This window comes from Schistocerca gregaria, chromosome 8, assembly GCF_023897955.1.
Source record: "Schistocerca gregaria isolate iqSchGreg1 chromosome 8, iqSchGreg1.2, whole genome shotgun sequence".
Taxonomy (NCBI): Eukaryota; Metazoa; Arthropoda; class Insecta; order Orthoptera; family Acrididae; genus Schistocerca; species Schistocerca gregaria.
The window spans coordinates 472,654,296-472,673,314 of NC_064927.1; the positions used below are offsets into that span (position 1 = coordinate 472,654,296).

At 44.1% G+C, this 19,019-nt stretch overlaps 1 protein-coding gene across 2 annotated transcripts in view; it reads left to right on the forward strand.

The window, feature by feature from the left end:
* The first annotated feature begins 13,605 nt into the window (after nucleotides 1–13,605).
* Nucleotides 13,606–19,019, forward strand: part of LOC126284297 (uncharacterized) — a 234,281-nt gene continuing 228,867 nt past the window's right edge. For both annotated transcript variants that reach the window (XM_049983128.1, XM_049983129.1), the window contains exon 1: nucleotides 13,606–13,764. In XM_049983128.1, the coding sequence (XP_049839085.1) occupies nucleotides 13,709–13,764 (56 nt within the window). In that variant the 5' untranslated portion in view covers nucleotides 13,606–13,708. The remainder of the gene's footprint in view (nucleotides 13,765–19,019) is intronic.

Here is a 19,019-nt window from a genome sequence, read left to right on the forward strand (position 1 = left end):
TTCACTTCCATACATGGCTACACTCCAAACAAATACTTTCAGAAACGACTTCCTGATACATAAATCTATATTCGATGTTAACAAATTTCTCTTCTTCAGAAACGCTTTCCTTGCCATTGCCAGTCTACATTTTATATCCTCTCTACTTCGACCATCATCAGTTATTTTACTTCCTAAATAGCAAAACTCCTTTACTACTTTAAGTGTCTCATTTCCTAATCTAATTCCCTCAGCATCACCCGATTTAATTTGACTACATTCCATTATCCTCGTTTTGCTTTTGTTAATGTTCATCTTATATCCTCCTTTCAAGACACTGTCCATTCCGTTCAACTGCTCTTCCAAGTCCTTTGCCGTCTCTGACAGAATTACAATGTCATCGGCGAACCTCAATGTTTTTACTTCGTCTCCATGAATTTTAATACCTACTCCAAATTTTTCTTTTGTTTCCTTTACTGCTTGCTCAATATACAGATTGAATAACATCGGGGAGAGGCTACAACCCTGTCTCACTCCCTTCCCAACCACTGCTTCCCTTTCATGCCCCTCGACTCTTATTACTGCCATCTGGTTTCTGTACAAATTATAAATAGCCTTTCGCTCCCTGTATTTTACCCCTGCCACCTTTAGAATTTGAAAAAGAGTATTCCAGTCAACATTGTCAAAAGCTTTCTCTAAGTCTACAAATGCTAGAAACGTAGGTTTGCCTTTTCTTAATCTTTCTTCTAAGATAAGTCGTAAGGTCAGTATTGCCTCACGTGTTCCAACATTTCGACGGAATCCAAACTGATCCTCCCCGAGGTCTGCATCTACCAGTTTTTCCATTCGTCTGTAAAGAATTCGCGTTAGTATTTTGCAGCCGTGGCTTATTAAACTGATAGTTCGGTAATTTTCACATCTGACAACACCTACTTTCTTTGGGATTGGAATTATTATATTCATCTTGAAGTCTGAGGGTATTTCGCCTGTCTCATACATCTTGCTCACCAGCTGGTAGAGTTTTGTCATTACTGGCTCTCCCAAGGCCGTCAGTAGTTCTAATGGAATGTTGTCTACTCCGGGGGCCCTGTTTCGACTGAGGTCTTTCAGTGCTCTGTCAAACTCTTCACGCAGTATCGTATCTCCCATTTCGTCTTCATCTACATCCTCTTCTATTTCCATAATATTGTCCTCAAGTACATCGCCCTTGTATAAACCTTCTATATACTCCTTCCACCTTTCTGCCTTCCCTTCTTTGCTTAGAACTGGGCTGCCATCTGAGCTCTTGATATTCATACACGTGGTTCTCTTCTCTCCAAAGGTCTCTTTAATTTTCCTGTAGGCAGTATCTATCTTACCCCTAGTGAGATAAGCTTCTACATCCTTACATTTGTCCTCTAGCCATCCCTGTTTAGCCATTTTGCACTTCCTGTCGATCTCATTTTTGAGACGTTTGTATTCCTTCTTGCCTGCTTCATTTACTGCATTTTTATATTTTCTCCTTTCATCAATTAAATTCAATATTTCTTCTGTTACCCAAGGATTTCTAGCAGCCCTCGTCTTTGTACCTACTTTATCCTCTGCTGCCTTCACTACTACATCCCTCAGAGCTACCCATTCTTCTTCTACTGTATTTCTTTCCCCTATTCCTGTCAATTGTTCCCTTATGCTATCTCTGAAACTCTGTACAACCTCTGGTTCTTTCAGTTTATCCAGGTCCCATCTCCTTAATTTCCCACATTTTTGCAGTTTCTTCAGTTTTAATCTACAGGTCATAACCAATAGATTGTGGTCAGAGTCCACATCTGCCCCTGGAAATGTCTTACAACTTAAAACCTGGTTCCTAAATCTCTGTCTTACCATTATATAATCTATCTGATACCTTTTAGTATCTCCAGGGTTCTTCCACGTATACAACCTTCTTTCGTGATTCTTAAACCAAGTGTTAGCTATGATTAAGTTGTGCTCTGTGCAAAATTCTACTAGGCGGCTTCCTCTTTCATTTCTTAGCCCCAATCCATATTCACCTACTATGTTTCCTTCTCTCCCTTTTCCTACACTCGAATTCCAGTCACCCATTACTATTAAATTTTCGTCTCCCTTCACTATCTGAATAATTTCTTTTATTTCATCGTACATTTCTTCAATTTCTTCATCATCTGCAGAGCTAGTTGGCATATAAACTTGTACTACTGTAGTAGGTGTGGGCTTCGTATCTATCTTGGCCACAATAATGCGTTCACTATGCTGTTTGTAGTAGCTTACCCGCATTCCTATTTTCCTATTCATTATTAAACCTACTCCTGCATTACCCCTATTTGATTTTGTGTTTATAACCCTGTAGTCACCTGACCAGAAGTCTTGTTCCTCCTGCCACCGAACTTCACTAATTCCCACTATATCTAACTTTAACCTATCCATTTCCCTTTTTAAATTTTCTAACCTACCTGCCCGATTAAGGGATCTGACATTCCACGCTCCGATCCGTAGAACGCCAGTTTTCTTTCTCCTGATAACGACATCCTCCTGAGTAGTCCCCGCCCGGAGATCCGAATGGGGGACTATTTTACCTCCGGAATATTTTACCCAAGAGGATGCCATCATCATTTAATCATACAGTAAAGCTGCATGTCCTCGGGAAAAATTACGGCTGTAGTTTCCCCTTGCTTTCAGCCGTTCGCAGTACCAGCACAGCAAAGCCGTTTTGGTTAATGTTGCAAGGCCAGATCAGTCAATCATCCAGACTGTTGCCCCTGCAACTACTGAAAAGGCTGCTGCCCCTCTTCAGGAACCACACGTTTGTCTGGCCTCTCAACAGATACCCCTCCGTTGTGGTTGCACCTACGGTACGGCCATCTGTATCGCTGAGGCACGCAAGCCTCCCCACCAACGGCAAGGTCAATAGGAACATGAAAATTCTACCTCTCACAGAGACTGCTTTTTAAAACTGAAAAACAGAGGAAACGCGATGAATAGAACTGACAAACGGTTGCTCACCCAGTACGAATATGGAGTTGCATATTAGAGAAATGTGCTAAAAAGATGTGTTTCTGTAGTTATGAAACTAGTTTCTAGGGGTATAGCGTTTCGTGAAGGGAAAGATGTATTTGGCACTGTGGAAAATGAAATTTTTATGATACGTCTGGAATTATCTGCGGAATACGATTAGTTTTGGGCTAATCATATAGCAAGGTGTGGTAACCCTGGAAAAGGATTTTATTTCAAATTTGTCACCAGCAATTCATAAAGACTTAGTACATGGGGAGGTCACTGACCCAAAAAGTATGCAATGAAGTAATTTCTTCAGCCATAGGATATTCTACACCACATAGAGTCCATAATGACCAGTTAAGTATAATAATTAGATACGTAAATGAATATGGGCTCCGAGTTGAGACATTCCTGTGTTGGTTATATTGGAGAGAAGCTGTCTGAAACAGTTTTGAATTCTTAGAACTATATCGACTGAAACTTGACAGCTGCAGAGGTCAGTCTGGTGAGTCTTAACGTTTTCAAGAAAAACTCAAGGACCGAAACTCTCTAATTTTTTTAATTCCAAGTTCGGATCACCCGCTGAATCTAGTTGGCCTACAAGCTGCACAATACTGGACAGCTGCAATACGGTTTTTTGAGTTAATTCAAGGTTTATACAACTTATTTGCAGATTCTACTGGCAGATGGACAGTCTTAGAAACATCTGTCGATATGGATTGTACCATGGGAAGCAACGAGAGGCTGTTGTTTGGTGCCAGGTATCCTCTTTCTATAACACAACAGCACGCATGTATTAACAGGGTTCTTTATTAACACAAGCAGGAAGCTACTTAAGATAGTCCAGGTGTTGCGGTACAAGCTCTTCCGTAACAGTCCATGTTAGCCTCACTGCTGTTGAAGTACAAGTCTGCCATGTACACTACTCCAGCCACTACGTTCTGACCGACTCTGGTCTCGAGGCTGAGCTAACTACAACTGCGACTTCCACTGGGCTGTGACTGATGAATGGGTCCTCCGGTCCGTGACGGCCATCTAAATAGTGACGGTCGAGACGGCGTTGGCGGCCCGTTGCCTGTGAGTCTGTCGTTGGCCTCTCTCCTGACAGGCAGGCACCTTCTTTGCTCCTACTACTGATCTTCTCGCAACCTCTTTCCCGCCTGGTGTGCTGGCGACAACTTAGCCAGCACACTGAGGATGCTTCTAAGAATCTGAATGCAGATTCGAAATCGGTGTTTTCTGCTTTAAGAACAATTTCAGAAAATGAGACTGCAGAGTTAGATGTGGAGCTAAATGCCTTCTCAGAAAGTTAAGTTCTATTGAGGTAGTTTTCATGACATCAATGTGGGGTTGTATTCTGCAACAATTTGACAAAGCAATGAAAAATCTGCTAGCTGAGGTTGCAGACATTTCTAGTTCTGCTGAAATATGTGACCCTCCTGCAATGTTTTTAGCTGAACTTCAGATATCTTTTGCAGTTCACAAGGATTCAGCTGAAAAAAAACTTTTGGAGGTCAGGAATTCCGTATCAGTTCCATCCCCTTAAGCTGGTGAGAACCAAGAAGCTTCTTTGGCGAATCGTCTTACTCAAAAAAAGCGCACCAGTGTCCAGAAGAAGAAACTGGATCAAACTATCTTGAGATCTAGAGAAGAATGAAAATGTTATATTCCAAGGTTATAAAAACTGTTAAGGATGAGTTACAGAAGAGAGTTAATGTCTACAGAGAATATAAGATTTTCACTTCTGTCAAACAGAAGTGGTTCAGATTTATGATGCTGCAGACAAATTTGGAGCCATGTATAATACTGACACAGAGAACAACTTTGGGAAGAATGTACATATTTCAAAAGCTATCTTTTGTCTGTGAAGAAAGAAGATAGTGACAGGTTGTCCTCTCTTCCACATCTTTCAGAATGTTGCTTTCAAAAAATTTGGTGATCTGTATCCAAATATTTGCACGGCGCTCAAGATTTACAGCTGTACTCCAGCAACAAACTGGCCAGCTCAGAGGTCCTTTCCTGTTTTAAAACGGATTAAGAACTACCTGCAGACTACAGAAAAACAGGAACGGCTGGACAGCCTCAGAGTACTAGCCACAGAACCAGTCAGTCTGGATTTTTAGGAAGTGATAACTGAATTCGCAAATACAGAAGTAAGAAAAAAGTTATTTCCATAAGTTCGCTATATTTTGGAAAAGGCCAGTTAAGTGGTATTGTGTCATGTACTTGGGACTGATTAAATTCCACATTTAAGTGAAATGCTATTGCTGTAAGGTATTAAACTATAATGATTTTCTTTTCATTTCTGCCATATACTACGCCCAAGTCTGATGTTTCTCTGGTAATTTTTCAGTAAACGGGGCTATTGTTGTTGTGGTGGTCTTCAGTTCCTGAGACTCGTTTGATGCTGCTCTCCATGCTACTCTATCTTGTGCAAGCTTCTTCATCTCCCAGTACCTACTGCAGCCTACATCCTTCTGAATCTGCTTAGTGTATTCATCTCTTGGTCTCCCTCTACGATTTTTACCCTCCACGCTGCCCTCCAATACTAAATTAGTGATCCCTCGATGCCTCAGAACATGTTCTACCAACCGATCCCTTCTTCTAGTCAAATTGTGCCACAAATTCCTATCCTCCCCAATTCTATTCCACACCTCCTCATTAGTTATGTGAACTACCCATCTAACCATCACCATTCTTCTGTAGCACCACATTTCGAAAGCTTCTATTCTCTTCTTGTCCAAACTATTCACCGTCCATGTTTCACTTCCATAGATGGCTACGCTCCATACAAATACTTTCAGGAACGACTTCCTGACACTTCAATCTATACCCGATGTTAACAAATTTCTCTTCTTCAGAAACGCTTTCCTTGCCATTGCCAGTCTACATTTTATATCCTCTCCACTTCGACCATCATCAGTTACTTTGCTCCCCAAATAGCAAAACTCCTTTACTACTTTAAGTATCTCATTTCCTAATCTAATTCCCTCAGCGGCACCAGACTTAATTCGACTAAATTCCATTATCCTCGTTTAGCTTTTGTTGATGTTCATCTTATATCCTCCTTTCAAGACGCTGTCCATTCCGTTTAACTACTCTTCCAAGTCATTTGCTGTCTCTGACAGAATTGCAATGTCATCAGCAAACCTTAAAGTTTTTATTCTTTCTCCATGGATTTTAATACCTACTCTGAACTTTTCTTTTGTTTCCTTCACTGCTTGCTCAATATACAGATTGAATAACATCGGGGAGAGGCTACAACCCTGTCTCACTCCCTTCCCAACCACTGCTTCCCTTTCATACCCCTCGACTCTTATAACTGCCATCTGGTTTCTGTACAAATTGTAAATAGCCTTTCGCTCCCTGTGTTTTACCCCTGCCATCTTTAGAATTTGAAAGAGAGTATTCCAGTCAACATTGTCAAACGCTTTCTCTAAGTCTACAAATTCTAGGACCGTAGGTTTGCCTTTCCTTATCTTCCTTCTAAGATATGTCATAGGGTCAGTATTGCCTCGCGTGTTCCAACATTTCTACGGAATCCAAACTGATCTTCCCCGAGGTCGGCTTCTACTAGTTTTTCCATTCGTCTGTAAAGAATTCGCGTTATTATTTTGCAGGGGGGAAAGGTGTACTAAAATAAATTACCGCACAGGGGCGTCCGTCACACACCATAAATACGGAGCCCAGCTTGTCTTCACGGTTTCTAAGCCCTGCGTTGACCAGCAAGGTTGCCGGCTCTATCCCCAAATGAGAACGTTTGGAGCGTTACGGCTCGGGACTTCGACAATCTAACAATCCGGTTGAACAGAATTTTGCACAATATCCCTCAGGAGGACACCCAACAACTCTGTCAATCGATGGCAAGCCGAATAACTGCTACCATAAGGGAAGCATTTGTAGACTTAGAGAAAGCTTTTGACAATGTTGATTGGAATACTCTCTTCCAAATTCTAAAGGTGGCAGGGGTAAAATACAGGCAGCGAGAGGCTATTTGCAATTTGTACAGAAACCAGATGGCAGTTATAAGAGTCGAGGGGTATGAAAGGGAAGCAGTGGTTGGGAAGGGAGTGAGACAGGGTTGTAGCCGCTCCCCGATGTTATTCAATCGAACTTGCGAACTAGAGTATCCTACCGCATAACTCTACCCACTTCACAAAATTCTTTTTTCTCAACTAAAAACTGTATTTCTTCACTCTTGAAACTGAAATTGAAGATATATTCTTTACAAAGTACCAAAAACATTCCTTGGAACTGAAAAAATATTTCTCAGTTACAAAACAGCCAGAGATGCGATAAACCCTCTAGAAGTAGTTAAGCCGAGTGTCCAGTAGAAAAGATAATTGGTGGTTTAATGGAAGATGAAATAAAGCGAAATTCGTTGACTCCATAATGTTGCATCTTTCGCAGGTGTAAAGCAGTTATCCTTGTGTTCCCCAATCGTAGGTTTAATACATATAGTGTATTCTTAGCAAAGCGAATAAAGACGGAAAATCGACTTGCAAGTAAAGTGAACGTCTCGTCACTTTGGCATTCCCTTTCTGTCTGCCTCGTCGCCGATTTTAGCACCTAACTAAACTGTAGAATGAAAGACTTTTCTTGAAACACTTTTATTTTTAAAATGACGAAAGATGAATGAAGAATCGCAAGTGCTACGCACAACTGCACCTCAGGAATGTACGGGAAAAAGCACAGCGTATGTATGTAGTGGATGGACTATGTGAGGACCGTATAACATCCACCGCATTAATGCTACTAACTGAGAAAAAGTAATTATTGATAACTTATACAATCAATATTAGAGTATTGAAAATTATGATAATACACTCCTGGAAATAGAAAAAAGAACACATTGACACCGGTGTGTCAGACCCACCATACTTGCTCCGGACACTGCGAGAGGGCTGTACAAGCAATGCTCACACGCACGGCACAGCGGACACACCAGGAACCGCGGTGTTGGCCGTCGAATGGCGCTAGCTGCGCAGCATTTGTGCACCGCCGCCGTCAGTGTCAGCCAGTTTGCCGTGGCATACGGAGCTCCATCGCAGTCTTTAACACTGGTAGCATGCCGCGACAGCGTGGACGTGAACCGTATGTGCAGTTGACGGACTTTGAGCGAGGGCGTATAGTGGGCATGCGGGAGGCCGGGTGGACGTACCGCCGAATTGCTCAACACGTGGGGCGTGAGGTCTCCACAGTACATCGATGTTGTCGCCAGTGGTCGGCGGAAGGTGCGCGTGCCCGTCGACCTGGGACCGGACCGCAGCGACGCACGGATGCACGCCAAGACCGTAGGATCCTACGCAGTGCCATAGGGGACCGCACCGCCACTTCCAAGCAAATTAGGGACACTGTTGCTCCTGGGGTATCGGCGAAGACCATTCGCAACCGTCTCCATGAAGCTGGGCTACGGTCCCGCACACCGTTAGGCCGTCTTCCGCTCACGCCCCAACATCGTGCAGCCCGCCTCCAGTGGTGTCGCGACAGGCGTGAATGGAGGGACGAATGGAGACGTGTCGTCTTCAGCGATGAGAATCGCTTCTACCTTGGTGCCAATGATGGTCGTATGCGTGTTTGGCGCCGTGCAGGTGAGCGCCACAATCAGGACTGCATACGACCGAGGCACACAGGGCCAACACCCGGCATCATGGTGTGGGGAGCGATCTCCTACACTGGCCGTATACCTCTGGTGATCGTCGAGGGGACACTGAATAGTGCACGGTACATCCAAACCGTCATCGAACCCATCGTGCTACTATTCCTAGACCGGCAAGGGAACTTGCTGTTCCAACAGGACAATTCACGTCCGCATGTATCCCGTGCCACTCAACGTGCTCTAGAAGGTGTAAGTCAACTACCCTGGCCAGGAAGATCTCCGGACCTGTCCCCCATTGAGCATGTTTGGGCCTGGATGAAGCGTCGTCTCACGCGGTCTGCACGTCCAGCACGAACGCTGGTCCAACTGAGGCGCCAGGTGGAAATGGCATGGCAAGCCGTTCCACAGGACTACATCCAGCATCTCTACGATCGTCTCCATGGGAGAATAGCAGCCTGCATTGCTGCGAAAGGTGGATATACACTGTACTAGTGCCGACATTGTGCATCCTCTGTTGCCTGTGTCTGTGTGCCTGTGGTTCTGTCAGTGTGATCGTGTGATGTATCTGACCCCAGGAATGTGTCATTAAAGTTTCCCCTTCCTGGGACAATGAATTCACGGTGTTCTTATTTCAATTTCCAGGAGTGTAGTAATGATCTTCTGAAAATAATATAATAGGTTTGTTGATAAATAATTCTTCTGCAACCAGTCACAATTTTCTGCATTTACTTTTCACACAACACGTTACGGGATATGATTCCCACTTTCAAGTGCATTTTTTGTGTGTATTATACCATTTCTATGTGATGCGGTCGATGGCTGGGAGTCTGTTTATTTCGTTGACTTAACTGCAATATATAAGAAACACGTGATTTTTAGTTTGTTGTCGATCTTTTTGGTCGAACACTAAGTGTGTGTGAGAGTCTGCACAAATGGACCATATGAGAACTGTAAGTACAAATTCTTCTAAATTTGGCCACTAACTTCACAAAAGATCGATAACGAACTAAAATCGCCCCGGTAAAGCCAACGAAATGAAGCAGACTCCCACACATCGACAACATCAGATATAAATGGCATAATACACACAAAAAACGCACTTGAAAATGGGAATCTTTTCCCGTACCGCGTCGTGTGAAAAGTAAATAAAGAAAATAGCGACTGGTAGCATAAGAATTATTAGCCTCCCGCTGTGACCGAGCGGTTCTAGGCGCTTCAGTCCGGAACCGCGCTGCTGCTAAGGTCGCAGGTTCGAATCCTGCCTCGGGCATGGATGTGTGTGATGTCCTTAGGTTAGTTAGGTTTAAGTAGTTCTACGTTCTAGGGGACTGATGAGCTCAGATGTTAAGTCCCATAGCGCTTAGAGCCATTTGAACCATTTTTGAACCACGAGAATTATTTATAAACAAATCTACTGTTTTCACAGTCGCAGGATTTCAAAACCATTTATAATGGATCAAATCAGATAATAATTTAGTTTCGTGGCTGAAACAGAATGGAATTGTTTAATTTGTACCCCTCAGAAAATTTCATATTACCCCTCTGGAGGTCGCGGCGGAGGTTCGAGTTCTCCCTCGGGCGTGGGTGTGTGTGTTCGTCCTTAGGATAATTTAGGTTACAGAAACGAGATGGCAGTCATAAGAGTCGAGGGACGTGAAAGGGAGGCAGTAGTTGGAAAGGGAGTGAGACAGGATTGTAGCCTCTCTCCGATGTTATTCAATCTGTATATTGAGCATGCAGTGCAGGAAACAAAAGAAAAATTCGGAGTAGGTATTAAAATCCATGGCGAAGAAATAAAAACTTTATGGTTCGCCGATGACATTGCAATTCTGTCAGAGACAGCAAAGGACTTGGAAGAGCAGTTGAACAGAATGGACAGTGTCATGAAAGGAGGGTATAAGATGAACATCAACAAAAGCAAAACGAGGATAATGGAATGTAGTCAAATTAAGTTGGGTGATGCTGAGGGAATTAGGTTAGGAAATGAGACACTTAAAGTAGTAAAGGAGTTTTGCTATTTGGGGAGCAAAATAACTGATGATGGTCGAAGTAGAGAGGATATCAAATGTTGACTGGCAATGGCAAGGAAAGCGTTTCTGAAGAAGAGAAATTTGTTTACATCGAGTATTGATTTAAGTGTCAAGAAGTCGTTTCTGAAAGTATTTGTATGGAGTGTAGCCATGTATGGAAGTGAAACATGGATGATAACTAGTTTGGACAAGAAGAGAATAGAAGATTTGGAAATGTGGTGCTACAGAAGAATGCTGAAGATTAAGTGGGTAGATCACATAACTAATGAGGAGGTATTGAATAGGATTGGGGAGAAGAGAAGTTTGTGGTACAACTTAACTAGAAGAAGGGATCGGTTGGTAGGACATGTTCTGAGGCATCAGGGGATTACCAATTTAGTACTGGAGGGTAGCGTGGAGGGTAAAAATCGTAGAGAGAGACCAAGAGATGAATACACTAAGCAGATTCAGAAGGATGTAGGTTGCAGTAGGTACTGGGAGATGAAGAAACTTGCACAGTATGGAGAGCTGCACCAAACCAGTCTCAGGATTGAAGACCACAACAACAACAACAACATTGTTTTCACGGTAGCAGGCCTTAAAAACCATTTATATTGGATCAAATGGTTCACATTGCTCTGAGCACTATGCGACTTAACTTCTGTGGTCATCAGTTGCCTAGAACTTAGAACTAATTAAAGCTAACTAACCTAAGGTCATCACACACATCCATGCCAGAGGCAGGATCGAACCTGTGACCGTAGTGGTCACGCGGTTCCAGACTGTAGCGCCTACAACCGCACGGCCACTCCGGCCGCCAATAATGGATCAGATTAGATACTAATTTAGTTTCGGAATGAAACAGGATGGAACAGTCTAGTTTGTACCCCTCACAAGGGAACCTCCCCATCGCAGCCCCCTCAGATTTAGTTATAATTTGGCACAATGGATAGGCCTTGAAAAACTGAACACAGATCAGTCGAGAAAACAGGAAGAAGTTGTGCGGAACTATGGAAAAATAATCAAAATACACTAACTGAGTAGACCATGGGCAACATAGCAACATCAAGGAGGATGTGAGCACAGGAGCGCCGTGGTCCCGTGATTAGCGTGAGCAGCTGCGGAGCGAGAGGTCCTCTGTTCAAGTCTTCCCTCAAACGAAAAGTTTACTTACTTTATTTTTGCTAAGTTATGATCTGTCCGTTCGTTCACTGACGTCTCTGTTCACTGTAATAAGTTTAGTATCTGTTTTGCGACCGCACCGCAAAACCGTGCGATTAGTAGACGAACGGACGTGCCTCTCCAATGGGAACCGGAAGCATTTAATCTCAAGGTCATAGGTCAACCGATTCCCCCACAGGAAAACACGCCTGATATAATCTATACGACACTGGTGACGGCATGTGTGTCACATGACAGGAATATGTTGTCGACTCACCTAAGTTGCACAATTGGCGAATGGGTAAAAAGATTCTTCTACCTTGCCCGATTTAGGTTTTCTTGTGGATGTGATAATCACATCCAAAAAAGTGATGAAAACATAAGAGTGTGTCACATAAACTGCAACAAATGAATGCAACAGTTTCACAGTCGCACAGTTTTCTCTGTGCTCTGTCAAAACATATGTTTTTGACGGTTTCAAATTTTTCCGTGTGTAGACCGTCAAATCCTGCAAATGTCCAAGCAAATCTGTACATGTCTTGGAATTTTGGAGAGCGAAGTTGATTATGTGTAAGTGTCTGAACTGTGATAATTGTCTGAAAATAAAAAATTAAACTTTTCACTCGAGGGAAGATATGAACCAAGGACGTTTCGTTCCGCAACTGCTCACGCTAACCACGGGACCAAGGCGGTCCGGTCCTGACATCGTCCTTGATGTTGCCTATATTGCCGATGGACTACTCAGTTTGTATATTTTGCTTATTTTTTTTTTTCATAGTTCCACACAACTTCTTCCTGTTTTCTCGATTGATCTGTGTTCAGTTTTTCAAGGCCTATCCACTGTGCCAACTTATAACTAAATCTGAGGGGGGTGCGATCGGGAGATTGCCTTGTCAGAAACACTGGACTCGCATTCGGAAGGACGACGGTTCAATCCCGAGTCCGGCCATCCTGATTTAGGTTTCCCGTGATTTCGCTAAATCGCTCCAGGCAAATGCCGGGATGGTTCCTCTGAAAGGGGACAGCCGACTTCCTTCCCCATCCTTCCCTAATCCGATGAGACCGATGACCTCGCTCTCTAGTCCCCTTCCCCCCAACAACCCCCCCCCCCTTGTCAGAAAATTTCATTTCACCCCTCATTTCCCCGTGTTGGGAACCATTGTTGCAGGCAGTGGTCAGTGGCCGAGTCTCGGAGGCAGCGCGACACGCTGGTAGTGCCGGCAACGGCCGGCGGCGGCGGCACTGCAGGTGTGGGAGTCAGCCGCCCGGCGGTGGGGAAGGGAGCGGTTAAGAGGGGGAGGGGTGGCGAGGCCGGCCGCGGCGCGGCGCGGGCGCCACACGGGCCAGTCGGCGCGCTGACTCGCGGAAGCGCCGCTAGTTCTGCCGGGGACCTCCTGCCTGCTGCGCTCAGTCGGGGCTCGACGCCGCAGCCTACACATCGCAGCGTCCAGTGCCTTCACCGGTCCGTCCACACTGCCTGACAGGCGCGCACGCCGTGCTCACTGCGCGGGTCACCCGAAAGCACATTTTCCTACGGCAGAATAGCGAGCAGCAGACAGCACGTCGGCGTACAGGAGACATTCGCCATCCAGAGGCGTCAGTATCGAATAGGTGGTATACTTGACTGAAGCCCGGCTCTCTCTGTCTGCTCGGCGGGGACAGTCGGTCCTGAGGAGACTCGCAGACAGGGGCGGCGCGACGGTCATGTGCCGTCCGGAGCTGCACGCGACCAGTGGCAGCAGCAACAACACGACCGCAGCCGGCAGCGCCTCCAGCACCAGCAGCCGCGGCAGCCAGAGCGCGCCAGCAGCGCCGGCCGCCGGCGCCAGCCCCTCGAGCAGCGCGGGCCACCCCCGGGGGCGGCGCGCAGGCGCGGGGGCGGCGGGGGGCCGCAAGGCGAAGCGCGCCGGCGAGTCGCTCGACTACCTGCGGCTGTGCGCCGCCGTGCTGCGCTTCTGACGCGCCCGCCATGAAGGAGCACCGCGTGCGCGCGCTCCGCGTCACCACCACGTCCAGCATCAAGGGGTGAGTCTCCTGCTCCAGTTCTCCTAAGCACTCGTTAGAAACTGTCACGGTCCCGGGTTCGAATCCAGAAGCTGCAAGGGGCAGTCGAGCGAAAAGGAGACACACTGAAAAATAGGAACTAAACTTTTTATTAACAAACTTCTTGGCAGATTAAAACTGTGTGTGGCCGACCGAGACTCGAACTCGGGACCTTTGCCTTTCGCGGGCAAGTGCTCCACCATCTGAGCTACCGAAGCACGACTCACGCCCGGTACTCACAGCTTTACTTCTGCCAGTATCTCGTCTCCTACTTTCCAAACTTTACAGAAGCTCTCCTGCGAACCTGCAGAACTAGCACTCCTGAAAGAAAGGATACTGTGGAGACATGGCTTAGCCACAGCCTGGGGGATGTTTCCAGAATGAGATTTTCACTCTGCAGCGGAGTGTGCGCTTGTATGAAACTTCCTGGCAGACTAAAACTGTGTGCCGGACCGAGACTCGAACTCGGCACGATTGCCTTTCGCGGGTAAGGTAGGAGACAACATACTGACAGAAGTAAAGCTGTGAGGACGGGGCGTCAGTCCTGCTTGGGTAACTCAGTTGGTAGAGCAATTGCCCGCAAAAGGCAAAGGTCCGGAGATCGAGTCTCGGTCCGGCACACAGTTTTAATCTGCCAGGAAGTTTCACATCAGCGCACACTCCGCTGCAGAGTGAAAATCTCATTCTGGAAACTTTTCGTTCTTTCAAAATCGATGGTCATAACTGTTAATGGGAGTCAGGGGGCTAGGACGTCAAACGGGCCGTCCTGGAGCAGGAGAGCACCACAGGACATTTTAAATTCCACTGTCTATACTTTCACGAATAAATTCATAAAACGTTGTCTGCATGACCAGGAAGGATTCAGGAGGGAGGAGGAGATTAGTGTTTAACGTCCGTTCGACAACGAGGTCATTAGACACGGAGCGCAAGCTCGGGTGAGGGAAGGATGGGCAAGGAAATCGGCCGTGCCCTTTCAAAGGAACCATCCCGGCATTTCCTGAAGCGATTTAGGGAAATCACGGAAAACCTAAATCACGGTGGCCGGAGACGGGATTGAACCGTCGTCCTCCCGAATGAGAGTCCTCTGTACTAACCACTGCGCCACCTCGCTCGGTGGGAAGGATTCATGATTCACAATCACAGCAGTGGAAGTTCAAAAAAATAACAAAATAATTTTTTTACGTGTGAAAATTCATCATTTTTCACTTCTATTGGCTGCGTTTATTGCTATAGGTACACGTTTGTTCATAAGCAAGAGATATTCTTCGATGAATTTTGCACAGCATACAAACCATACTTACAGGTGCATGAAACTCTAGAAATTATTTAATTTATAAAAAAAATGAATGTGCTGTTACATTTTAAACTTCGTGTTTAGAAAAAACACAAATTTTATAGCTAATTATCTCAATTTTACCACAGTTTTTAATAGATTTCGACAATTCTAGAGTTTCATACACCTGTATGTATGGTTTGTATGCTGTGCAAGATTCATCGAAGAATCTCTCTTACTTATGAAGAAACGTGTATCTATAGCAACAAATGGAGCAAATCGTAAGTGAAAAAAGGTTTAATTCAAATGTAAAAGAATAAATTATTTTCTTATATTTTTGAACTTACACCACTATAAGTGTACATCTTGAATCCTTTCTGGTCATTCTGACAAAGTTTTATGAATTTATTTTTAAAAGTATAGACAGTAGAAATTAAAAGTTCTCGTGGTGTCTCTCCTGCTCCAAGTCGTCCCGTTTGACGTTCTACCCCCTTAAAACAAGTATCCCACTTTGAGACAAGACTGTCAACTACCTTATTTACTCGATTAAAACAACAGTCGTGATCAGAGTAACATTTGTTAATTATTACTGGTTTCGGCTTATATTAAAGCCGTCGTCTGAATTTATTTATTTATTTTATTTATTTATTTGTGGGGGTGGGGGTGTTCTCTACGGCTGCTTCTGGCGGCTCACGTGATACCACGATCGTGCACTGCCGTCGTATCATCTGATGATGGCTTCAATCTAAGCCGAAACCGGTAATAATTAACAAAAGTATTGCAATCTCGATTGTTGTTTCAATTAAACTTAGCACCTGATCGCTGCACTCCACAGATAATGTTGTCTAAAGCTACATTTTATCTATTTATTAACATTACAGAGTGACCCGCCCCCTTGATAACTATGTCGTGAATCGGTTGCTTCTAAAAACTACTAACAAAGCTGCACAGATGGTCTCTTCGTCTTTTTCTGCAGCTTCTCTCACTGCTGTTACTATCTCTTTTAAAAAATTGCATTGTACATAAAAACATATTTGATACCGGTACATAAAAAATTTTTGGAAAGGAAGACAAATTTAACTACGTTGTTAAGACAAAAATAATAGACGATAGGAAAGATTGACATAGAAGAAGCTCCCTTTACCTGGGGTATTTCAAGCCGAACGGCTTCGGTAAACACTTCGAACCTATCTCACCTCAATCAGCATATTATAGTCTACTACGCTTACTATATATGAGATTAGCTCTACATGGTTTGTGTGTGAGGTGTGGTAGTATTATTTGTTACTGCAATTATTTTTTCCATTTGCCTGCGCCATAAGCACGACAGCAGCCTCGGAAGAATTACCTCGAGCTTCGTCTCCCAGCAGAGTGATGCCTTCTTGGAAGGGTATTCGCGGTCGGCTGCGGAACCGCGATTGTACCACGGCCACGAATGTTTTTCTTCAGGGCTCCAAAAATATGGAAATCGCGTAGAGAGACATAGAGACTAATATGCAGAATGAGTAATTTTTCCCAGTGAATTTTCTGCACCGTATTGAAACAAATCTGGCAATACGTGGATATGCATTACCCTGCAACAGAATGATTCCGTCCGTCAACATTCCTGGGCGCGCTGAGCGACTGCGTGTTGTCGAGGCGGCAACACGCAGCTGCTAAGAATGTCGGCAGCTCCAGCAAACGGCACAATCAGTCTGAAGATGTGCCGAAACAGGTCATTTTAAATAAATGATATTTAGTGGTCGTGACTCTTCCTTCACAAATAATTATCAAAAGTTAGATCGCTGACTCTCCGAACCGTGTTAAAAAAATCATTCTTGGACGCTTCAATTTTCGCAATGTGTCCACGTACCGCTGTCCGTTATTTGCGGCGCCGTTATCCAGAAATTTAACGAGCAAAGGGCCCTTTCAGTCAAAGGAAAACGTCATCATGACTCCCAGAGCTGGTGTGCCTCTTATTTAGTTTCGTCCAAACAGCCCCGATCTCTCACCATGCGATCTCCGTATTTTTGGTATCCTGAAAAAAGACGTTCGTAGTCGTCGAATTGTTTGGGGCGAATAGCTAAGCGCCTGGATACAATAATGATTCCGTAGGCAACATTTTTCCATGAAAGCATTCACAGTATTTTCTCACAGTAGTATAAATTTATTAAAAGTTATGGGGATTTTTTTTTTGAAATAATAAACAGTTCACTAACTTTTTTCCAGCTGTCTCGTTGTCATTTCACAGCCCCTCACAGTTCCGCTATCGGAGGAATGTAGCAAGCCATAGTCTCCACTCCACACCTTCCGATCTCTGCATTCGAGTGCCGGTCCGCCACACAGTTTTTAAGTCACCAAAAATGTTCTTCGTAATACGTGCACCATTACAGAGAATAATTGTCACCTTAATCGAGTATTTTTGCATAAATGCCACGAATGCACTGGAAACGCGTTTATTATTTCGAGGCACCTTAGAACATGGCTACGTTTATATTTACACCCCTCTTCTGCGACGGTTTGAGCATTGTCAGCAACGACGACAAAACACGTTTTAATAGAACTCGCCTTGTAAATAGTAACATAATTTTTTTAACTACATACTCACCCAGCAACTGCAACTTTTAGCTCTGAAGCCAGTACATTTGCACGAATGCAAACGTTTTTCGTTCCAGTAGGTAACTTTCTTAGGAACAGCAAATTTCTAATTCTGCAAATGCGTACCTGCTTTTCAGATGTCACTGACCGAGCGAGGTGGCGCTGTTGTTAGCACACTGAAATCGTGTTTGCGAGGATAACGGTTCGTATCCGCGTCCGACTAACCAGGCCAATGATGGGATGGTTCCTTGGAAAGGGCACGGGCGATTTCCTTCCCCATCCCTAACACATTCCGAGCTTCTGCTCCGTCTCTAATGACCTCGATCTCAACGGGACATTAAAACCTAATCTTCCTTCAGACAACACAGCACTTCACACGATGTAACGTAGATTAAGCTGTCAAATAACTGGTACCAAATTGTGACCATTGCCTAGACGACGACAAGAAATTTTTTCCCACAAACAGCCTTGTCAACGAATTGTATGTACCATTTTGAGAATCAAAGGGTCACTTTCCGAGGACGGTAATAAGGAACCGAAAACTGTTTGGCTGGTTAAAAGAATATACCATGTTGCACGAAAGCTGTGTCCTATTAATTATTAATTTATATTATATGTATCAAGGAATGGTAGTAATTATTCTAGTCTTGCTCAAATAGAGGTATAAGAAATGTGTTACGTATACGATGAAGCGTGGGTCCACAATATCACCATGAGTTTCACTCCCATCCTCACATCCTGGCGCTTTTAATGCATAATGCGTAGAACTAGTAGAAGAAACAGGTTCTGTCCTCTGTTGCCTGTCGCGGAAAGGGATATGCAAAGACAAATGTAGACGCCTGAAATTGTGGAGCGACCCTAGAGTAGGCACGCAATAAAATGTGTCTTAAGGTAGAAGACAGTTTGATGTAACCCTGGTAATCTATTGCACAGCCATTGGGCAAAATAATATGAATAGCCACTATTATTTTACTTTATAGTTCATTTCATACGTTTTCCCTACTTGTTAAAATACAGTGAAGTGCTCATCACTGACATTTGCTATCTGTCGTTATTTGTCGTTGCTGTCTTATAATATGTGTTATTCGTACTACCATTGTCTAAGAAAAGTTTAGCGATGTTCCATACCGTACTTTGTGCCGTAAATGATCTTTTAAATAGTTTCAACAGAAATGGAAATAAATTCGTTTTTCGATACAACTTTATCGGCAAAGAAGGCTTGCTAGGAAACTGAGTTTGGTCCAGCTAATCTATGTTCATTTACTATAATTAAAGAAGTAAAATTGCTCGCCACATAAACGATACTGATATTTGTGTGGCAGAATAGATTCGTCGAATATTTCCAGAAAGCATAAATGTAACAGGAAAGTATTTCTAAAAAACATCA